This window comes from Eleutherodactylus coqui, chromosome 8 (genome assembly GCF_035609145.1).
Source record: "Eleutherodactylus coqui strain aEleCoq1 chromosome 8, aEleCoq1.hap1, whole genome shotgun sequence".
NCBI lineage: Eukaryota > Metazoa > Chordata > Amphibia > Anura > Eleutherodactylidae > Eleutherodactylus > Eleutherodactylus coqui.
Window position 1 is genome coordinate 74,289,407 of NC_089844.1, and position 25,403 is coordinate 74,314,809.

Here is a 25,403-nt window from a genome sequence, read left to right on the forward strand (position 1 = left end):
TATCAGAGTAATCACGGCTTCAGAAACGGGCTCAAGCTGACAACACTATTTTCAGAACCTACAAAAACATAGTGAGTCCTAAATGAAAGAGCTACTACACGTGTAGACTCACACATCCACCAAAGGTCATTTCCGTTCACTTGGGAAGCAGAAATCCCTAACGGAGGATAGTAACATTGTTCTCATATATTATTGAGTTGTGGAGGCCCTTGATAAACGAGCAGATACATAAAATTTAGTCCAAAAACAGCAATGACTGTCCATAGACAAACAATTACATTTTTGTTTTCTCTTGCTAACGTCCAATGGAAAAATGACGAAAGATTATTGATTCCTGTAGACAATTACGCACTTTTTGCAAATTCTAAAAGCTTTGCATTGAACTAATCGCTAAGCTCCAAACCGCCAATTTTTTTAACCTTTTAAATGGGTTGTTCCACCAAATCCACTTATTAACTATCCACAGGATAGGTCATAAGTGGCGGTTTAGTCGAAGTCTGACCGTTGGGACAGCCACCAATAGTAAAAATGAAAGTCCTAAGCTTGCCCTTAGGAACGGAGCAGCGGTCATGCATACATACGTATCGGAGATTGCCAAGCACGGAGTCGGGGAGTGGTCTGATTAGGCAAAGGGATGATTAGAGGTGTAACTGGTCATATTGGCACTTCTTTGGTAGGAAAAGAAACAAAACACTTTAAATGTGACAAACATACAAAAAGCTTTTAAAATTTAGAGCCATATCACTTCAAACAACAAAACACAATGGTACTTACCCTTCTCAGCCCTGGCGATCCAGCACTACAGCCCCGCGATTCACTCGGTTTCTGTTGACAGCAAAAGTAAGTTGGCTGCCATTTGCCAGGCCGTTGCATTACTGTTTGGAACTCCTGGCATCATGGCGCCCAGGATGAGAGCTGTGACACTGTGGCCTCTAATTGGTAGGCGGCTGTCACGGAGATCGGATGAATCGTGGGTCTGCTGTGCTGGATCGCCAGGACTAAGGAGGGTAAGCACTCTTTTGTTTTGTTGTCGTAAGTGATTTGGCTCTAAAGTTTAAAAGTAATTTTCTCTGGACAACCCCTTTAAGACATATTTTCTTCTGTATCCCCCCAATTCCCCAAGGTCACAGAAGGCTTGATAGTAGGCTGGGATCTCTCTTCTTGCTCTCACTTGCAGCACCTCCCCCTCCTCCCTTAAAGGCACAGAAGCAAGAAGTAAAACTTTTCACGCTGCTCCCCAACTTGAAATAAGTGCTGCACCCCAACTAGATATTGAGCGTGGTATCAAATAACAGCTAAGACTCTGAGTTTGAACATGATGCCAAGATCTAAGCTCTAATATTCTAGCCATGACATGCATGGCCTATTACATGCGTCCTCGGCAGTGAAAGGCTTAAAGCATGGGATTAAGAATAACTGTGCAGTGCATCCTGATCAGCCTGCCGGGTTATTGCAGAACAGGTCCCTAAGTCTCTACATCCATCAAAGATAACAATATAGGGAAATGCTGATCATGCAATTACCCAACACGATCCATGGAACGGCTTCAAAGTGGAGCCCGTCAGTACCTAGCAAGGAACTACTGGAAATTCCTCTGTACATCCTCGGTGTCACTAACTTGTCTGGACTCTCCAGCTGTCACAGCTTTCATCAAGGCCTCGTCTGGCAGGGATCATTTTATCACAGCAGGAGTGCGTATTTAAAGGGATTGTCATTTTTATATGATCATCTCATCTGCAGCGGGGATGATTTAACTGTGATATATATCTCCACTTATAGTCACATCTTGTAGCCACTGGCATCATGTGCAGCTTCAAGTGAAATAATATTGAGAGATTTTGTACACATTTTTCAAAAGGGGATTAATAAAAAAAATAAAATAAAAAAACAAATAATTACTACCACATCCATCTTTACCGAACAGTAACCTTCACTCCTCTTTGTATGGCTATTCCTTCACCTCAATACATACGTATATCATACACTATGCCTTATTATCCTTCTATCCTCGCAGTAATAAAAAGCAGCTTTTCTTGCACTCCCTGTTGAATATGTGCTTACAGCATCCAATTTTGACAAGCAAAGCTGCAGTGTAAAGCAAAGGTCAGCGACAAAAACAGAAGAAGCAGTACATTTCAAACTATTATTATATAAACCAACTAATCTGAAGTCACTAATCATAGCTGAGACCTAACGCACAAGTGCTAAAAAAAGTCGTCCAAACTAAAAAAAAGAGAAAAAATAACACTAGTAACTTATGTAACAGCCGATATGGCCAGTAGATGTCTCATTTCCTTCTATTTTGCTATCCACTGTCTGCTGTCACATGAGTGATGCCTGTCTCTAACAACAGATAGCAAAACGGTTTATAGGAAGTGGAGGAGGGTGACAATCCGTGCTGTCCATAGAAGTCTATGGAGAGTAGAGGGGAGGGGGATACAAAAGGGTAAGAGATTCATACAGACTCTGCATTTAGCTAATAGTAAGTAATTGCTTACTGTACTGAAATCATATCCACACTGCTCAGCACTTCTCTGGAGTCTCCTATGATGTTATCTCTGTGCGTGCTATAGAGAATAAGGGAGTAGAATCTGCAGTTTTCTCCATGTGTAGTTTGTAGAAAACATAACAGCATACTCCTCCTACCAGCTCACAGAGAACTGAAAATCAGAGATACAGGCTGCAGAGGGGACAGTGGGTGATAAATGCAGGTTGCAGGTCATATAATAGCCTGCAATAGTGTTATTCCTTATGTACACACAGCAGGTTATTCTGTAAATTCATCTGATAAATTAGGCACTCTTTAATATTAATTTTCTTATCAAGCATCAGAAAAGCACACACGTCAGGGGCAATGACTGAAGTAGTGGATTTCCATGCCTCCTTATGTTCGTATTGAGCATTCTTGGTCTTACAATTTGAATTGAGTATTACAACTAAAGTGGCCATATACATTAAACTTACACTGGTTGACCATCTAATGTCTATGGCAGTGCCCCAACTTTCCCCCAATGACAGATGAAAAGAGAATTGAGTATGTTGATGTCTGGTAGTGGCTAATTCCTCTCTTCTTATTGAGAACACATGCATGCTCTGCCATGCATGGGTATTGGGGTTACCATGCATGTGTGTTGGGGTTCAGGACAAATAGCTGTTGGTCAAACCAGTGTTCGGTCAAAAACTAACTAATACAAAGCTTTCCCTGGAGCCTCAAATGCTGTGATCAGCTGATATAAGCTTTTCATAAACCAAACTGCATAGGAATAAATGATCATAGGAACGATCGTTTGGCCAAACATATGATAATTTAAATAGAAGTTTAAAAAGTGCAGATTGACTTGTTATATCGTCAATTAGCACTTGTTTTCAGGCAGGTTATCTGTAACTGGGCCTTTGAGGCAAGAGGAGGAATAATCAGAGTACAATGATAGATTGGGCGCCGGTGCCTCCTTGCCAGATCCTCAGCACTGTTTACTTACTGTTAATGAGTTCTGAGTAGAATACACTGCTGGCTATCTGCTCTATCTGCAAACTAATATTAACCTGCACTTATGCTGGAGGAAGAGTTAAAAGAAGGAACTTTTAAGTTCTCATTTTAAAGTGAATGATTCTTGCAATCAACCACTGACACACGGTATCGGCCCGTTGTAACGAGTGCCAACAAATCCTGCCAATCAATACTCTTCCACTGCATGGCAGATCATTAATTTCCATACTGCTGCCTGTTTATTTGGGGAGATGCCAACCAAGAAGCAATTTTATGTTCACTAGAAAGACACGATCCTGAGCATTTGCTGATCATTCGCACTTAATCAGGAAACGAACATTTAGGTGAACATTCTCACCCAATCATCAAGCAGTGTAAATGGCCATTAAGCTTTTAAAAAACAGGTTAGCGGTGTTGGAAATCATCATTCACATACTGGAAGAATTTGAATGTGTATGGGTCATTCAGAAGACCATGTGCGATCGTTCCGTAAATACGAACCCCAACATTCCATTTCTGTTGATAGGTGGATGAAAATTAAGATTGCATAGATAGACAGACACTCTAGATGTCCCAAAAACTTCTATACAGTTGCCCCCATTAGGGCATGTTTACACATGGGATCTTTGCATTAGAAAAATCTGCTTTGGAGTCCATGGCAGAAATCCAGGACTCATAGATTTCTGCCATGGATTTGCAGTTAGGCTTGATGCAGATCACGGCATGGATTTAGCCACATTCAATGGTGCTAATTCATGTGCAACCATCCGCTGTGATTTCCGCAGTGAATCGGTATATCATTTCCTTTTTTTCAGCGTCTTGGATTTCAAGTCCACAGAAGAATCAAATCCACGTCTGTGTGATGTTCCTGCGGATTTCCCATGGAAATCAATAAGATGTGATTTGTCTACAGATCCCATGTAGAAACGTCTGTTGTGTGAACATGTGCTTAGAGACCTTCCCCAAACTCCCGTTGGCCTCCCTCTTAGTTTTATTTGAGAGAAACAAAGTCAGATCATTAGACTGCATTACAGTCTACGGTTTTTCTTCATCTGTTCTGAGTGAAGTCAAAAGAAGTTGAATGGGCATTTGGTGAGCTGCAGCCTCTAATTGGTGCATAGACCCCCCAATATTGACATCTTATGACAAGCTTAGGGCAAAAGTAAATTATAAGGGTGGTTTCATATCTGTGATGGGGGTTCTTGGTTCCTGTTTCACTCGGGAAGCAAGAAAGAATAATCCCTTGGCCAAACAGGGCCGTTTTATAACAGAGCTGAACTACACCAAATGGACCCCATTGACCATAATTGGGGCCAATTGGTTATCACTCAGCTGCCTGGTATTTTGGGCCACATCTCCAACCAGAGGTATCAACACAGATGTGAAACCACCCTAACTAGAATCACTGTTCTGATGTGGGGCTCATCCCTACAAACAATACTTCATATTTTCAAACCAGTTCTAAAAAGAAGTAGCTATAAGATTTTCCAAGGCATACAATGGTTATTTGGTGAATTTTATTTATAAAACATATATATATAATATATATATATTTGTGTATGTGTGTGTGTGTATATATATATATATATATATATATATATATATATATATATATATATATATATATATATATATATATATATTACAGCTTATTTCAAAGAATGATAGAGCATTGGGTTTATATTACTATTGTTATTATGATTGTCATTGGTGTAATTGTATTTTATTCTTATGATTGTTATATGAAATAATAGCAGTTTATTATGTTCGTTGTAGGATTATTATGCTATTATACCATACAATGATAGTGTATTATGTTGGAACGATGCAGGAAACGTTTTGGTTGGTGAGCTCATTACAACATCATCTGGTTTGAATACAAGCCGGAGAGAATACAGCTCCGACTGCCGAGTGTTAAGGATGATTCTGCTAGCAGCCATATCAATCCGTCCAAAAATAATACCTTGGAAGATGTCTACAAAGCTGAAGAAACTTGGCCCCTGTGAGCCTACAAGGATTTCAGGCGATATTTAAAGAGGAAAAGTAGAAACAAAAACTTCCAACAAGTTTGTGCCATCTGATCTGGACAACATTAGCCGCAGGAGGAAACGTCCATCAAAGCTATATACATAGCTTATACAACTTTAGAAGACGTCATAGAGAGAGGTTTCTTTTGTATGTTTTTGCCCTTCTTTTGTTCTAAATAGATTGGAAAATGATCACAAACTTTGTGTCACTTTTTCAATCTATCACACAAGTCAAGATTATGAAATAACTAATGAACACATTAAGGCATGAGGCGCAGTTCCACGGAAATGAATGGGCTCCTTCATGTAACCTGCAAGAAGACCCAAAAGTGAAGCAAGCCTAATTTATGTTCCCCCTAGAGATGAGCGAGCGTACTCGCTAAGGCAAACTACTCGAGCGAGTAGTGCCTTATGCGAGTACCTGCCCGCTCGTCTCAAAAGATTCGGGTGCTGGCGGGAGGAACGGGGGAAGACCTATTCCTCTCACTCCCCCCCCCCCCCCCCGCTCCCCCTTGCTCACTCCCACAACTTACCGCTCTCCCCCCACCGGCACATGATCTTTTGAGACGAGCGGTCAGGTCTCGAGTAGTTTGCCGTAGCGAGTACGCTCGCTCATCTCTAGTTCCCACATACACATACTCATACACAGAAGGCCATCAATCACTGCATGAGAGCAAAGGCAGACAGATTTTGGACCCAGTGAAGACCAGTATGTATTTAGAGGGGGTGTTTCATGAATATAACCCTTGTCCATAGGCTCTATTAGGGCATATAGATGTCAAAGAAGGGGGTCTTCTCTGTAGGTATGCCAATGCATTGCATGGTTGGACATTTATTTGACGCTGCTTTATGAGAAAAGTCTGGCCAGAAGCGGCTTCTCTGGCGATTACAGCCGAGCATTACTTTAAACCAGTTCTGTAATGCTAGTAAAGCAATACTAGTTCTAGAGCCTAATAAAAGCTTCGCCATTAAATCTTACAGGCTAAGGGCGCCCACCCACTGGCGTTTTTTTTCACTGCGAAATTCGCAGGCTTTTTTTTTCTGCAGGGGGTCTATGGGACTTGTAATGTAAAAATCGCGATCGCGCAAAATCGCAATTTACCACGATATCGCGATTTTGCGCGATCGCGATTTTAGCTTTGCATGTCCCATAGCCCAAAGACCCCTGCAGAAAAAAAAACACGCTGCGAATTTCGCAGTAAAAAAACGCTAGTGGGTGGGCACCCTTAGTGTATGTTCACATGTTGTAGTTTGTTGTGTATTTTGATGCATATTTCATAGCAACATATGTGCCAAAATGTGCTTATAATCCATTTCCCATTGATTTGTAATGGGAATCCGTGTCCCTGTTTTTACGACGTGTATTTAGAATACACGTTGTAGAAAAAAAACCTGAAGAAGAACCCTGCGTTGGTTCGCAAGCTCGCACTAACATCATGTATTTTTGTTAGCTATTAAAAGGTATCATATCTACAAGATGATTAGGTTTCTCTTTCTGGGAACAATCACAAAAAAAGTGACGTCACTTCTTTTTTTTCATTTTACACGTTGGATTTTGACTTTCCAATGATACGGGATATTTAAAAATATGCATCGCCAAGTTTGGACGTGTATTTTGACGTGTAAAAACCAAGATCTCCCAGGGGTGTATATGACGTGCCTTTTTTTTCCAGCCCCATCGAATACGTTGCGTAAACTCGCCCTAAAACATCCCTATGTACTAACATGGCACTTGGACAGAGGTTAAAGTGTAGAGAAGTCCACTCATGATAAATAGTGCTAATTAACAAATGTTGCTTTTCTCCATAGCAACAAACATTGCGGTAATTGCTTGTACAGACTGATTTATACATAAATCTGTCCCACTGCGCCTTCTAAGTATATAAAGTAACATGAAAAGAATATGTACACTGACTATAGTCTTCTTGTAAGTACTTAATTGTCTTATGGGTTTTTGCTGTAATACTATGTAATAACCAGTTGAAACATTTCTATCCACTCAATGGGAAGAAAAAGCAAACTGAGAAATAGTAATACCTCTGTTATTATCCGGAAAACGCCAGAAAATGATATTTATCTGCAGGGATAGGGGAATTCATGGTACATTAATAAGCAAAGGGATTAGGGGAGTTACACTGTATAAACGACCTCCACTTTTTTGTAATGTCTACAAGCACGCTGCAGTTATCTGATGTGTTACTCTTTTATGCCTCATCATGCATGCAAGGATTATTAATGGAGAAAGTATAATAGTTTCTGTTAAATGAAAAGCCGTTGTTATATCCTTGCCACTTGATAAAGTAAAGCTCCACCTGTGATTGAAGAGGGATTTCTATCCTTTTCATGAGATATTCCATAAATGTCTGACAGGTGTTGGTCTCTCTAGAACCTTCACCTAGTATGAGAATGGGGGGCTCCATGACCCCTGCTGCCAGTACCATAACCATACACATCAGCGGCATATCTGCATGGTCCGAGGGAGTTATAGAAAGAATCCAGTAACCAACTTTTCATTGAAACATATGGATAGTGCGGCTAGAGTTCCGCAAACTTTTTAAAAGTTCCGTTCTCCCAGTTCGAAACTAGTTAGATTTAGTCTCAATTAGTTTAAACTAAACAGGAACTTCACCAATACCCCTAAAATAATCTGGATGTGGCTATTCCTCTGTGGCTCAGCGGTTGCCTTACAGTGCTAGGGTCTTAGGTTTAAATCTGACAACATCTGCATGGAGTTTGCATGTTCTTCCAGTGTTTCATAATAATCACCCTTATTTATATAGCACATACATATTACACAGGCTTTACTTTGTTTGATATTTCTGTCCCCATTGGGGCTCCCAATCTATAATCATCTATAAGTATTGTTTTGATGTGTGGGAGGAAACCCAAACAAACACAGTGAGAACGTACAAACTCCATGCAGATGTTGCTCTTGGTCGGATTTGGACCTGTAACTCCAAGGCAACAGTGCTAACCAATGAGCCGTCATGCTTCTTCATCTTCCTCCTTCTCCTTCTCCTCAATAAATGTATACACTATATAAATAATGGTGATTATTATGAAGAAAAAACCCAAACAAACACAGGGAGAACCATACAAACTCCATGCAGATGTTGACCTTGGTCAGATTTGAACCAGAACTCCAGTTCTGCAAGGCACCAGTGCTAACCAATGAGCCATAGGAGAGGAGATGAAGCCAACACCGCTACAGTGACATTCCGCCAGGACGGAACACCTAAGGTTCACCGCAAACCGAACTTTAAAAAAAAATTGATCCCAAAACAGGTTTGAACTTCTTCGGTTCACACAGCACAGTGTGACTGCCAGAAACTGGCCAATGTGAGTCACTGAAACCCCTGTTATGACTGTGACATATGAACTCTCAGAATGGCAATGATTTTAATCTTACCTGTAACAATACAATAGTTTGGAGGTTCAAGTACAGCTCCATAAAACTGGATGATGTTTCTGTGACTGAGCATGCTAAGTATTTCTGCCTGTGAACAAAAAGAAAACCATAAATGGCAAAAATGTTCATAAATTGATGGATTTACAATTTAAAAATACATCTCAAGTAAACTTATTAACCAGGGGTCACATCTCAATGATATTAATCAATACCCGTCATGAAATTTGGAATGATCAGAGTATATACTCTTAGTTGTATATATAAAACTTTTATTAAGCACAAATAAAAAGAGGAAAATGCACCCTAGTGTGTTCCTCCTATCACTAAGTGCAGCACTGGCCCTGACAAGGGTGACCCCAACTTCCAACCTATTTAATGCCTATTCCCCACGTCCCCAAATATTTGCCGTTGGGGAAAAGTCGGGAGGCCATTCTAAACATTAGATGATGAGTCATCCTATCGAAATCACCAGATTCTGCCCATCTATATCTAATGTGTATGGCCACAGAATGGAAATACCATACCATGTTTACATGTTATGACCTTAAGCCCTATACGCTAGAGCCAGGGTCAAATCCTGTACTATGGGATGACAAATGACTTCTCAATCATTGGGAAAGGCCGCCTGCAGACAGCCGGGTCGGATCCGGCAGTGAGAATTCTCGCCGCGGGACCCGACCCGAGCGCCTGCAGAGAGCAGCGCGTACTCACCTGCGCCCCGCAGCTCTGGATCTTTCATGTGCCGGCTGCTGGCGCATGCGCAGAGCGGAGCCGGCGAGTGACGAGCCCCGCACAGAAATAGAACATGCTGCGGTTTGTTTGCTAACGCAATCCTATGGCAGCTTCCAAGGGCGGAAATTCCGCCCGTCTGCAGGCAGCCAAAGAATTTTTTGATCTCATAACAATAAGGCTGGTACCACATGATGACAGTAAATTGAGGTAATTTTGGAAAATTGTCAACTGTAAAAAGTGCAAAGTCGTGATTTTTTAATGATCTACTAGTGAATTTCTAGTGATTTTCTGTCCCAATGTAGCCTAAATATGAAAAGACAGTTATAACATGGAGCAACTTCCGCAGGAATATAATAGTAACAGCAAGAAAATCTTAAAAAGCAAAGTCCATAACACCGATAGCAAGAACAACCCTCAAAAACAGTGCCTACCACAGGATACCCAAACAGTAACATCAAGTGGATCCACAAATACAGTGCCTGCCATAAGATTCCCATAGCAAGCAAAGATCAGTCAATATAGTTATACTATGGATGCCACTCAGAGGACGAAGTAGTGTGCAAGTTCACTTCTTCATTGTGCCTCTAGAGTCTCAACAACTTGGTAATGCAAGTCTTGCATGCTCCTCTTCGACCACTTGTACCATGAGTTCATCACTCATGGTCTATGTCAATAGCCATACTCTTGTTTAAGCACTTGTTCCATGAGTTCACCATTCATGGTCTATGTCAACAGCCATGCTCCTGTTCAACCACTTGTTCCATGAGTTCACAATTCATGGTCTATGTCAACAGCCACGCTCTTGTTCGAGCACTGTATACCATGAGTTCATTATTCATGGTCTATGTCAAAAGCTATGCTTCTAGTCGACCACTTGTACCATGAATTTACCATTCACAGTCTATGTCAACAGCCTTGCATAACGGACAACTAAATGCACCATCATCAAACGGTACAAGAAACCTTATAGCTAGGGAAACAGCATTGCCCAAAACAAGCAATGACCTATTCTCAGAGGTAATATATACAGACCATTGTGTAGACCTGGAAAACTTCCCAAAGAAACTTGTGAATTACACAAAGAATCCTCCTGTGGTTTCGTGGGTTCTGAAGCTTTTATGGAGATGGGGCCAAAAATTGGAACCCAAGCGAGTGCTATGTTACATGTACATTAGCAACTTTGTGTGTGCATTTTCCATACGGATATGAATCAAACCCCAGGTGTCAGATGCTTCACGCAAGCTTTTAGACATACTTCTAAAGTGCAGCGGATCCTGGGGTGGTAGTGCTGTTCTGTGACCTCTCTTACTATAGTTTATGTAGTTAGAAAAACCATTTCCTTTGATTGCAATCGTTCAAAACAGCAAAGTAACTTTTCTGATTTATGTCAGATCTTTTACTTTGTCTTTGATGCCACTGAAGAGGAAAAATGAGCCTTGGAAAGCCTTGGTTCACACAACTACTTTAACATTTGTTTTCAGGATGTCACTTATGTTCTTCAAAGGTAGATATTGTCTCTTTTTTATGATTTTTTTTTTATTACTACATGAGGAACTTACAGAAGGAACCAGTTGATAATTATGTTCCTTATTGCCCCCAAAATAGTAGAAGAACACAAAAGGCACAAAACAGTCATGGGAGTTTAAAAGAGCAAACATGAAACAAGATTGTTAGAAATGTAGGTTTAATAAACTTCAGTGCTGCGTATGTTTTCTGAAATCTGCAAGACTGTCTTCTAAAATACTGGAGGCTTTTGATCATTGAATAATACATATTAACAGAACAACGTGCCACACATTAATGTAAATTAACTGAAAATGAGAAATCTCGTATTAAGAATGGGAATACTGGCCCTGTCGTTGTCTCATAAGAAAACCAATCCAAGCCACAAAATAATTTAAAAAATTAGTTATGAAATAAAAATTAACTCTAAAGAATGAACTGTTGATTTTGGACCTTTAAACATCAAAGGCCTTGGTCACAAAGGGGTTAAAAAAAGCATGTAAAGTAGAAGAGCAATAATGTGCTTATTCGATTTGTAATACATAATTCCTTAAGTTTTAATGTCCATCTACATCCACCCATTAATTTGCATTGTTGATCCAGAGGAAGGCAAAAGTCAATATTTATTGTCCTCTAAACTCAAAAGTGCAACCAGAATAAATGCCCAGATAAATGATCCATCTAATGTTATAGCATTTCAGCTTTTATAGAGGGATTTTCCAGGACTGGAATATTGGTGAAGTATCCTTACGATAGGTCGTCAATATCAGATCAGCATTCTCTTCATTCTTTACCCGCCACAGCTCTCGGAATGGACTGTGCCTGGTATCACAGCTAAATGGGACTCAGCTGCTGGACCAGGAACAGCTACTATCAAATAGAGTTGTGCCGGTCACAGAAATACTCCTTCATGACTTCATATCTGAGGCAGAACCATTTTTGTATAGATAGTGCAGCAGGGTTTGTGCTCGTTATGGCAGTTGCAATGAATGATAGTTAAAGGGTTTGACTACTTTCAGAATGTGGTGCCCAGGGTGAACAGCTGATCACCCCAGGTTCTACTCCTAGCACCCCCTGCAAATCCCTGATTCGGCTGGGGGAAGCCACATACAGCGTGGAAATACAATGTTACATGACTATGATACCTGGATGGCTCAAAGTCCACCAGAATGGGAGCCTATTTTACAGAGCATCTAACGGATCTGAGTCCTGAGTGGGGGACCCTGCTCTATGACATTCATATACCCCAATAAGACATATGAACAAGGGTTGTGTTCTTGGTGGAACCCCTTTAATGGTCAGAAAAGCTTCTGGTACAGTCTTCATAAAGAGATGTAGTACTGCTCTTCAACCAGGGACTGGATGGGGAGCTGCAAAAAAGTATTATCCTTGTCTAGAGTGCTGCTATTCTGTCCCATATAAGGGTACTTTCAAACAAGCATCCATTCATCTATGAACGATTGCTCATTTCCTCTGAATGGAGGCTGGTTGCCAGAAAAGATCTACGATGCGCTCCGCCTCCATTGACTAGACGATCATCGCTCCTGTGTGAAAGAACCCCTTAAAGGGATTGTGTAGTTTTAATATATAGATTTTACGTCTGGGCATGCATTAAAATAAAAAAATAACGCACACTCACCTGTCCTCGGCCTTCTGGGACACCGCTAGCCGATTCCGCTGCTCCATCTCCTTGCTCTGCTGCCTGAAGTTAGGTGACCATTGCAGCTATTCAGGAACTTTCCAGACTCCTGGCATCAGTGCTCAAAACCTAGACACCATGATGCTAGGAGTCAAGTTTTGATTGGCCGCAGTGGTCAGGTGACTTCCGGTGGCGATAGGCAGGAACAGAGCAGTGCAGCAGGTTAGTGGTGCCTCAGAGGACAGGTGTTATTTTTTTATTTTAACACACGCCCAGTCCATAAAGATCTTTATATTAAAACAACACAGCCCCTTGACGCGCCCAACAGTTGTCCTGTGTAATTGGTACTCTAAGGCCCCTACAGACTCTGATCACCTTGTCCCAGTTTGGCAAGTAAATATCAGATAACAGGGAGTATCAGTGTATTGTGTGTCTTCCAGTGTTTAGTTTAAAAACTTGAATATCTGAGGATTTTTTAACATTTAGAGCCACTTAAAAATAACCAAAAAAAATACGTAAAAAATATGTGTATGAACCCAATGATAAAGCTAAACTGCCAAAATGTGGTATCCTGCCTTTCAGACGAGGAGGTTCAATAAGTGCCGAGATTTGAAGTAATGCTACCGATCAGGTCTGGTATCTGAGATCTTACGCAGATTGAGAAAAAAGTTAAATATAGTATCAAAACTTGATTTTATTAGCTCAACTAAAAATGTAACCTGACATATAACCACCACCATCTTTTCCGTGGGAAGTACTTCTGTGAAACAACTTTATAGACACTTCAACAGAGCTTCTGGAACTTTGCCAAAGCCAGCGAAGTAAAATAACACTTTTAGTGGTATACTTAGGAAATAAAAGCAAAAGGACGATGAAATGATATATCATATGAGGAGACACACTGCCGATCGTACGAACTAAGGCCATTTAGTGCACTGTAACATCTATTTTTCCATTTTCCACAATTCAAGGCATTTATTTAAAAAAAACAAAACAAAAAAAACATACCTATCAGGATTGTTAAGTACAGACTGCATTGGGCCTCTAACACTTGTTAGGCAACCGAGTCAATTGTCTTATCTTTAAACTGGCCCTGAATATTTGTCAAAGAAGATCTGTCAGCTCTCCTGACACGTCTATTTTAGTAAATACTTGAATATCTGATGAAATAACAATTGTCAAGCATCTTTTCCTGTATTGTTCCTCTATCACTCCTCCTGGAAATCCCTAATCTCCCTAGTCATTAGGCTATTTCTATAGAGAGAATCTAATCCGTCCATTTTTCAGAGGCATTCCGTAAAGTTTAGCAACTTTTTGAGTCATTTAAAGATCGATGTCCTCCAAATCTACTATAAGATCTAACATTAGAACAAAACAAAAAGAAAATTTTAACATAGTTTACGTTTTTGGGGATTTTTTTTCAATTGTTTTAGAATATTTTTACTAGCCCCGTTTATGTCTACAGAAACCAAAGAAGCCAAACACATATAAACTATAACCCAATTCTTCGACAACTCACAGGCTGTCAGAATATTATCTTTTGTGTGTGTATATATATATATATATATATATATATATATAATAAAAATATATATACATATATATATATATATATATATATATATATATATAAAACTATATATACATCTTAGCCTGATGTGGTACGGTTTGCGGCCAATCAAAGGATGCAGCATCACTGTCTTGAACTCCTAGCATCATGAGGCCCAGGATGTGAGCATCATGATGCCAGGAGTTCAAAAGGTGACGCTGCAGATTCTGATTAACAGCAGCGGTCACCTTACTTCTAGTGGCTGCCTGCAGTGGAGGATAGGGATAGGGCAGCGGGAGCCGGGCAGCTGGGTCACAGGGGACCGAAGACAGGGGAGTATGCCCTCTTTTTTATGTTATCACCTGTCCAGCCATTATTTTTTTTTAATGTTTTTTCGCACGACCCCTTTAGGTCCTGTGAGGCAACACGCAAGGGACCTCCAGGTTGGTTTGCCCTGGGTGTTTCGGGTCTTACAAATAGCTTACATTGTAATATACATATTGCAGTCACCGTCCTGTAACCGACTTTCTACTAGTTTCAACTATATATACTCTAACACAATACTATAATGACAGATATATCCAACACATACTTGACATAAATATTCACTTCTAAAGTTCCTCAACTTGGGTGAGAAATATTATAGGACATATACCATCAGAATATTCGAATCCCATCTATCATTAAACAATGTCTTCCAGATAGAGCAGAATTTATTTTAAAGATCACTAAAAAACCTATATCCAAATACCCTGATGGGCCATATAAACATTATAAATTGGGGACCCCCATTCAGACCTCCCTGCTTTAGCCTCACAAGAAAGCCACTGGAAAGAGATCCCTACTATTCCTCCATACTAACAGGACCTTGCCTCTGTTGGGTTGTCCCCCACTTTATGGCTGCAGTATTCTACGGGAACATTTCTGAATGGACACCCGTACCCACTCAGCCTTACAGCACGGTGTCAGGTGTGGATTTAGGCTAACTTTATAGGGCTTCACATGACCAAAGTTTGCTGTGTAGCCCTGCAAACTCGCACTTCCATTGAAGCCAATGGCTTCGCAGTGCGAGTTGCAGGTTGCTGCAACCACAACTCATAGGTCACAAAAAATACATCAAGCAGAGGCGTAACTATAGAGGATGCAGAGGATGCGGTTGCACCTGGGCCCAGGAGCCTTAGGGGCCTATAAGGCCTCTCTTCTCCATATAGGGAGCCCAGTACTAGGAATAAAGCATTATAGTTCGGGCCCTGTTACGGATTTTGCATTGGGGCCCAGAAGCTTCAAGTTACACCTCTGCCATCAAGTTTGGATTTTTTTGTGATCTTCAAGTAACTTAAATGGAAGTGCTATGTTGCAAGACTACACAGCGTTTTTTGGCTGCACAGTCTCTGTCGCAGCTAATCGCCATTTAGCCCTAACTTATTACAGAACTGAAAAATGGTCCTTTAATGCTGCACGGTGCAAACAAACTTCTATTAGTAATAATACATTTAAAGGGGTGTAACCATGGTTTTCAAAAAGGGGCTGAGCATAAAGAATGAGCGAAAGTGATAAGCTATGCAGTGCTGACCTGTTAGTCTCCCAGTCCTGTCCCAGTTGCCCCCACACTGGTTTCATACACTCCTACAGTGGCCATGTGCCATTCATCATTCATGTGACAGCTGCAGCCAATCATTCAGTAGTTACATGCTGTTCTTGCACACATGACCACTAAAGCCAGTGTTGAAGAGATGACTGTAACATGAATGACACATGTGAAAGTATCGAATCATATCTTATGCAGTAGTGTCGTGTGCATAATATTTGTGCCTTGTGCATAGGAACAAGTATGTGGGCAAAAGACAGGCATTGTAATGAACATTTACTAACCTTTGTAATGTTTTAGGCCGCCTCGGATTCGGCAGCAAGAATTCTTGCCGCGGGACCCGACCCGAGCGCCTGCAGAGAGCAGCGCATACTTACCCACGCCCAGCAGCTCCGGATCTTTCATGTGCCAGCTGCCGGGCGGCCGGCGCATGCGCAGGCCGGAGCCGGCGGCCGGTGAGTGACGTTGTGAGCCCCGCACAGAAATAGAACTTGCTGTGGATTGTTTGCCCAGCGAGATTTCGCGCAGACAAACCACAGCCGTCTGCCTAGGAATCCTATGGCAGCTTCCAAGAGCAGAAATTCCGCGGGAAATCCCGCCATGGAATTTCCGCCCGTCTACAGGCGGCCTTACTAAGAGAGAAGTATCACACATGCTGTAGACTTTGATTTGTTTACATTGTGGGGGATGCTAAACTATACAAATTCTTGCATTGGAACAATAAAGCAGAAAAGCTTGGAAACATCACTTGAGTGTTTCTCGTTTTCTTCTCCGATGCTTCGAATAATAATATAAGGCATAACTGATTGCTAAGACAATGATGTCTCTTGAGTATCCCCTAAATTAAGTGATTACTTTAACACAACTATTACAGTTTCTTCTGGGAGCAGAGTGGTGGAAACTGAACAGCAGCGCAGACCGGGTGGTTATTTAAAGGGGTTGTCTCGTGAAAGCAAGTGGGGTTAAGTACTTCTGTATGGCCATATTAATGCACTTTGTAATATACATCGTGCATTAAATATGAGCCATACAGAAGTTATTCACTTACCTTCCCTGCGCTGGCGTCCCCGTCTCCATGGCTCCGTCTAATTTCAGTGTCTAATCTCCCGATTAGACGTGCTTGCGCAGAAGGGTCTTCTCCCATCTGTTCGGTCCAGCACGATCGGCATTCTGGCTTCGCCCCTTCTACGCGTCATTGCGTAGCTCCGCTCCATCACATGTGCCGATTCCAGCCTCCTGATTGGCTGGAATCGGCACACGTGACGGGGCTACGCGATGATGCGTAGAAGGGGCGGAGCCAGAACGCCGCTGCTGCCGGACAGACCCGAAGGCAGAAGACCCTTCTGCGCAAGCGCGTCTAATCGGGAGATTAGACGCTGAAATTAGACGGAGCCAGGAAAGGTAAGTGAATAACTTCTGTATGGCTCATATTTAATGCACGATGTATATTACAAAGTGCATTAATATGGCCATACAGAAGTACTTAACACTTGCTTTTGCGAGACAACCCCTTTAACTGCTTAATTTTTGAAAACTCTTTGAAAACTGCTTTAAAGTTACTTGTTACTGGATGTACGATTTTAAAAAACATGGCCATTCTGAAATTCAGTTATTGGCCTTGATATCTTTCAATGGAGCTTTGCAGGTCTGTTTTGTCAGGGCCATGCTTCTAGCTTAGAAGGGCTCTGTATATACGGCATCACATGGTGCATGGCAGAACTTTTTTTTTCTTTTTTCTAGATATGCACCCCAAAAAAAACTTGAAATCAGATGTATACGGAAATTCGGAAGAGGCCAAACGCATTTCTTAGTACAAAACAGAGCACCAATATGGCCAGATAAATCAGGACTCAGTGTTTTTCAATGCTCCCCCTGTGTGTTGCGAGACAATAAAGCACTTGAAAATAAAACTTTTATCAGTGTCCAACCAAAAGGCATTCAGTGCAGCATAAATGTAATATCAGACAACACCTTCCGAATCTAGAACAGTGGTCTCTTAACATTGCCCACTTCAAGCAGTTGCTTGGACACTTACGGCAAACCTTGTACTGTATTGCTATATTTAGTCACATGAGAACGCAGTATCCATTTCAGTTTGTTTTTTACTCCGCTTGTCCCTCGCCTTAGTCATGCTATTCATTTAGTGTATGATAGTTTGGCCCCTTCATTTATACTGCAACATATATGTGTGCATTGCAAAGGCATAAGTCATTTTTAACATACGGGGTTAATAAAGGCTGGAACTTAGTTTTTCATGATTCTGAATAACTTTAGATAAAGACTTGGGCATATATCATCTATCACAAATCAAAATAACCCTTCCATTGAACAAAAGTAAAGTGGAGCTTAAGTATAAAATGTCTCAAATAAATCAACTTGTAAGAATAAAAGCAGTTCGAAATGTTTTTCATGTCACTCTAACATCTCCAAAAGGAGTTCTTTAAGATGTATTATTCATTGTGTGACATCTGCATAAAGCGCTTGGCGACATTTGCAAGCACAAAAGTATTGGAAATGTAGACTAGCAAATAGCTGTCATAAGCAAGCCCTATGCAAGACATATTCCTCGTAGATCGGGAAACACTTCTCAAAAACTGACAGCCAAGAAAAAGTGTTTATACCAGACAACCCCCAAGTGTTATTTGTAGCCCATACATTGTAAGCAACACACGAGTAACTCAATAATATCAACGAGAAGAAAAGTGAATTCACATGCGGCAGGTTTGTTGTAGAAATTTCTGCGCCTGTCCCATCCATTTGAAAGGGACTTAGGGTGCTTTCCCATCTACATTAGGGGGTTCAAGGGCGTGGCGAGTGTACGGCGGGATAGGTCGCACTCCAGGCGAGCTCCCGCATCCTCCTACCTTCTGACGACTCTGAGGCACCAGAGAGCGGCAGGACACGGCGAGAAACAGCAGCATGGGGAAGCAGAGACCCCAGTGCTCACTATCGTGCACGCCGGTGGGGAGAGGAGGCACTATGGAGAGGTTTCTGGAGGGAGCCGGCAGTGAAAACCAAGATGGCGCCGACCACGGCCGCGGCGCGCGTCTCAGAACACCCTGCAAGCCCGCAGCACTCACAAGGGGAGACAGAGCTACGGGCGAGCGACCAGGAGAGTGAACCGAGCAGTGACCAGAGAAGGAGAAAGTGCAGCAGGAGCCCTCCAGCTGAGCAGCAGTCGGCAAGGAAGCCCTGGTCATGGAGACAGTGAGTACACCGGGCAGCAGCCCTTATACACAGCGCAACACACGCTCCCCCCCAACACAGACCCCAGAGGCAGATAAAAGTGGTAGCCCCCTCTGGGAAAGCTCCCCACCACCAAGTAATACCAGTAGCCCTGAATGCAAAGGGACTGATAGCCCCATAAATAAAATAAATGAGGAAGCCTGGAAAAGCCGTGTAACGGCTATACCAACAAAAATCTAACTGCATGAACTGTTCCAAAGGCTTGAATCCTCTAACAAACAGGCTATGGAAGCTATACATGCAGATGTGCAACAGTTGGGCTACAGAATATTGCAAGTAGAGGAGGCGCAGGAAGGCACAGCGGTCATATTGGAGGCGCACAGACAAGCAATTCAGGCACAAGCAGACCAGATCACAGGTCTGATCATACACCTTGACGACCTGCAAAATCGAAACAGGCGAAACAATCTCCGCATACGGGGCTTACCAGAGGAGGTAGAGGGGCAACAGTTGGACGCATGGGCGCAGACTTTCTTTTAACAGCTACTGGGTCGCTCGGCAGAGAACCATGTGGAAATAGACCGCATTCACAGAGCTCTGGGACCCAGAGGCACCAACCACAATCGTCCTAGAGACATTATCTGTAGAATCCATTTTTATAAAGATAAAGACGCAATACTCAGAAAAGCAAGAGAGAAAGGGGACTTGGACTACAATGGCACACCCATCATACTCCTCCAGGATCTGGCGCGCCACACCCTGCGTTTGAAAGGGGCCCTTAAACCACTACTGTCAGCCCTAAAAGCCAAAGGGATACAGTACAGGTGGGGGTACCCCTTCTCACTGACAGCGAGAAGAGACGGGAAGCCGGTCGTATTTTGTGGATTGGGTGACCTCCCCAATTTTCTAGGAACTCTTCAGCTACCGATGGTGGCACTCCCGGACTTGCCGTCAGTTCCATTGGTCTTGGCCCCCACACAGCAGGAGCAATGGCAGACCATGCAACCCAAAGCACGCCGTGAAAGACGGCCCTGCGCAGGAAGGGACACTTAAATCCACAAAAGCCTTGACCAGAGAGATATCCCTTGGTCTTTAAACTGGAACCCTCCTGTGACAGCTCAGTTTCCTAAAGCTCCAGGAGGGCCTCTGGACTTGCATCACTGGCGCCTGCCAGCCCCGACCTAGTCATGAATAGTGGACTTGCCTCATTCACGGTCTCGCCCACCCTCATGTTGAAAGCGCAGACATTGCAGCTGAGATTTCGGCCACTCGGACTAATATCCTTAGCCTGACAGTACACGACAACACAAAAATTCTCAAGAGCTTTCAAAACTACTATCAGAAATTTTATAATCTACAAGGAGAACAGAGCACTACCCCCGGGGTCCCTGATGATAAAAGGGATGCATATATCGCCACACATGCCCCCACGCGCATACCAAGTGAAGAGGCACGGGACCTTGAGGCAGACTTCACCCTTCAGGAGTTAGGAGAAGCAATTCAAACATTGAACGTGGGCAAGAGTCCAGGCCCTGATGGGTTTACACCGCACTTTTATAAAACGTTTGCAGAGAAATTGGCCCCTCTAATGTTGGAGGCGTTCAATGGGGTTTCTGGGGGGTCCCCCTTCCCGGCACAGGCACTGCAGGCGGTCATTACGGTCATCCATAAACCTGGCAAGGACACAGCCAACTGTGAGAGCTATCGGCCGACTTTGCTCCTGAACATTAATATAAAACTATATGCTAAGATGTTAGCGGGCCGCCTACAGCACCATATACCAAACTGGATCCATGGCGATCAGGTGGGCTTTGTCCCAGGAAGGGAGGCGGGGGACAATACCATTAGAACACTAGCATTAATATCCAAGACAGCCAAATCGGGGTCCCCCCTCTGTCTCCTTTCGGTAGAAGCCGAAAAGGCATTTGACAGAGTAAACTGGAACTTCATAGAAGCAACATTAAAGCAAAGAGGATTGGGCACCAGATCTTGCGAATGGGTCATGGCCCTCTATAATAATCCCTCAGCAAGGGTATGGGTAAATTGGAAATGATCAGAACAGGTACAGATTAAAAACGGCACCAGACAGGGGTGTCCCCTGTCCCGCTTCCTATATGTTTTAGTCATGGAGACCTTGGCGAACGCCCTCCGGAATAACACTGACATCGGAGGGGGGTCCAGATGGCGGGAGGGAAACAGAAGGTTGTGCTACATGCTGACGAGCTGCTAATTTACATATCAAACCCCAGGGTGGCGCTCCCGAGCGTCCTTGAGGAGTTCCAATTGTTTTGTCGCCTCTCCAACTTCAAGGTCAACCTAAATAAATCAAAGATTTTCAACATCAATATACCCAACGTAGAAGAGGAAGACTTGAGGTCTACCTTTCCATTTCGTTGGAAGGGAGACTAGATCAAATATCTAGGAGTCACGATCACACCTAACACAAAGGACCTGTTCCAAGTAAACTACAAACCACTATTATCAAAGCTGGAGGAAGATTTAGACAGGTGGCGGTCAGTGCCCCTCTACTGGTTTGGGAAGATCAGCGCTGTTTAAATAAATGTTTTACCCAGATTTTTGTATATTCTCCAGACCGTCCCCATACATCTCCCCGGAGCATACCTGAATAGGATCAGGAGAGTAATGATGCGGTTCATTTGGGGGGGGGGGGGGGGGAAGGCCTAGACGAAATTGGAAATCTATGACTAGCCCCAAGGAGGGGGGAGGAATGGGGGTCCCGGACATCTCTCTATACTATAGAGCGACGCTGACCAGAAAAGTGTTAGACCTGCTTGGGGAGGGATCCCAAAAAAGATGAGTACTCATAGAACAAGGTTCGGTACCGTTTAAAGGAGCAGGCCTGATTTGAATCCCAGGCCTCGGTAAACATAAAAACCTGGGGCTCTCGCCACTCATAGAAGAGATTTTGTCCGCATGGGTGGAACCCACTATCAAATCAGGGCTGATCAAGCGACCGGGCCCATTGACACCGTTAGTGGGGAATGTCGATATTCTGTCCACATACAGAGGCTTACCACTTACTGAAATGCTAATAAACAACCGGACAGCTGACATCCCTAGAGTAAGAGACATGTTTCAACGTGGGGTCTTAAAACTTTAAGGGAAATATTGGGGGACCGCAACCCACCAAACGGAGCATGGTTTCAATATCTTCAAATCTGCCACTATATCACTAGGGGACACCCAACTTCTGCGATCATCTCTATCGCCCTTTAAGACACGTTTTGTGAACACCAAAACAACAAAAGGGAGAATCTCAGAGTTATACCACTTCATGATAGAAGAAAATAGAATTAAGAGTGGGACAGTACTGGAAAAAGAATGGGGCAGGGAGCTGGGCGTCTCGCCCCCCTGAGGAGTCATGGAGGAAGGCCTATATACTCCCACACAAAATAAGTATATCCAGTAGGTTTCAAGAATTAAACTATAAAATCTTAACAAGGTGGTACAAGACACCAGTCGGGCTTGCCAGAATTTTCCCACAATACCCGGATACCTGCTGGAGATGCCTGGCCGAAAAAGGTACCTTTCTCCATATTTGGTTGTCGTGTTCCCTGGTCTGCCCCCTATGCCAAGAGGTTAGTGCCCTTTATTCATGGGTGAGTAGGACTATTGTCAATGTTCCCAGGTCCAATGGACCAAATTAAGAAGTCGCTGTTGCGATTCTTCGTCCTGGCCGTTCGCCAGGTGATCCCTAGAAGGTGGAAATCGACATCATCACCCTCCAGATTAAGCAGGTCGCCAGCAGCACAAATTGTATATCCCTCCAAGGGCTGGGCATAGATCATGCAGTAGCCAAAGAAACAGGTGAATGGATCCTTATCACCAAAATCACATGCAGCAATGAAAAAAGACTCACCCTCCAGATTGATGTGGATAGAGGCGATAGACAACATTAGATATATGGAAGAACTCTGTGCCAGAGACGAGCAGAGACTCAGCGGATATCTGTCAACATGGTCCACTTGGGTGTCAGCCAGAGACTCACCAGAAGTGTCACTTGGATTGTTAATGGTCACATGCCTTCTCCACAAATTTCCATCATTACACTGTAGACAACATCACTGACTAGCGGGCCGCCCGACCCTTCCCCCCCCCCCCAACCCTCCTTCCCACACATCCCTCCTCTCTTTTAAACTGTCACCCCCCCCTTTCTTTCTCCTACTTCATGTTCCTACTCTTTGCTCTTTCTCTTTTCTTCACTACGCCAAGATTTATAGGTCTTATCAGCAGTAGATGTTCCTGATAATATGATTTATATTGCACTGTCCTACCCAATAAGCGAAGTATTGTACAAACACGAGACATACTCATTTGGAACATAGTGTACTGTTTTATTGTTTAATTTATTATAACACCAATTGCTTTAAGGCGATAACTTGACAAACATTTCTTGTCTCATTGTGACATTTGTATCACTATAATTATAAAACAAAAAAAAATAAAATACATTTTGAACCATACATTGGGGGGTTTTGCTTTCCTGCTCCATTTGGGGAGCAGGAAAAAGGAATCCGCTTGGGCAAACGACTTCACCTTAGGGTAGAACGGATCCCTTTGACTATAATGGGTTCTGTCTACTTGCCGCTCAGCTGCAGCCCCCTTTTCTTCCGGTATTTTGTGCCGGATCTGCAAAGGAACCGCAGATATGAAACCACCCTTACAAGAATAATCGTATTCACAAGTATGTCATAAAACTCACAAGTATCAGCTGGAAAACATCAAAATAGTATTTTTCTGGAATAATTGCTCCATCTGTATTAGCTACAAACATCACCTTACTTTTCTCTGTAACATAACGGAATAACATTGTAGAGTTTGTACTGCAATTGACTTTTATCACCTGTCCATTGCATAGATGCTAAAAGTCTGATCGGCATAGCAACATAGTATGTTAGGCTGAATGAAGACAACGTCCATCTGGTTCAGTCTGTTTCAACTTCCTTGTTGATCCAGAGGAAGGCAAAAAACCCCAAGAGACAGAAGTCAATTAGCCCATTCGGGGGAAAAAATTCCTTCCCGACTCCATAATGGCAGTTAGAATAATCCCTGGATCAACCTTTGATAGTTCCTACCTGAATGTAAGACCCAGAACCGCATCGCTGGTCACCTAATGTCTATATCCCGCAATATCCTTGCGTTCTAGAAAAACGTCTAGTCCCCTCTTAAACTCTTCAATGGATTTTGCCATCACCACGTCCTCAGGCAGAGAGTTCCACAGTCTAATTGCTCTTACAGCAAAGAACCCCCTTCTGTGTTGCTGATGAAACCTGCTTTCTTCTAGACGTAGCGGATGCCCTCTTGTTACCGTCGCAGTCCTGGGTATAAACAGATCATGGGAGCGATCCTTGAATTGTCTCCTAATATATTGATACATAGTTATTTGATCGCCCCTTAGCCGTCTTTTTTCCAGGATGAATAATCCCAATTTTGATAGTCTCTCTGGGTATTCTAGTCCTCTCATTCCGTTTTATTAATTTAGTTGCCTTTCTTTAAACCCCCCAAGCACTGCAACATCTTTCCTGAGCACCAGTGTTCAGAACTGTATACAGTATTCCATGTGGGGCCTGACAAGTGCCTTATATAGTGGAAGAATAATGTTCTCATCCTTCACCCTTATACCTCTTTTAATGCACCTCAAGACTTTATTTGCTTTTGCAGCACCTGACTGGCATTGGTTGCTCCAGTTAAATCTACAATCCACTAGTACCCCCAGGTCTTTTTCCATATCACTTTTCCCTAGCAGTATCCCATTTAGTGAATATTGGTGACATCGGTTTCTCCTGTCCATATGCATAACCTTACATTTGTCAACATTAAACTTCATTTGCCATTTTTCTGCCCAAGCCCCCAGCTTATCTAGGTCTGTTTGTAGCTGTACCATGTCCTCTGTTGTATTAATCATCTGCAAATATTGATATTTTACTGTGCAGACCCTCTATTAGGTCGTTGATAAATATATTGAACAGAATGGGCCTAATACTGAACCCTGTGGCACCCTGCTAGCGACGGTGGCCCAATTAGGGTATGAACCATTTATTACCACTCTCTGTTTTCTATCTCTGAGCCAGTTCCTTACCCAGATACACTCGTTTTCACCCAGTCCGAGGTGTCTCATTTTATATATCAACCTATTATGCGGCACGGTGTCAAATGCTTTAGAGAAATCCAGATATATGAGATCAATAGACTCTCCCAGGTCCAGCCTAAAACTTACCTGATTGTAGAAGCTGATCAGATTGGTCTGACGTAATCGACCCCT

The 25,403-nt window shown here is 42.7% G+C and overlaps 1 protein-coding gene across 3 annotated transcripts in view; it reads right to left on the reverse strand.

Annotated features, from left to right (window-relative positions):
* Positions 1-25,403, reverse strand: part of MAP3K20 (mitogen-activated protein kinase kinase kinase 20) — a 187,291-nt gene that overhangs the window by 117,623 nt on the left and 44,265 nt on the right. For all 3 annotated transcript variants that reach the window (XM_066575837.1, XM_066575838.1, XM_066575839.1), the window contains exon 3: positions 8,924-9,011. In XM_066575837.1, the coding sequence (XP_066431934.1) occupies positions 8,924-9,011 (88 nt within the window). The remainder of the gene's footprint in view (positions 1-8,923; positions 9,012-25,403) is intronic.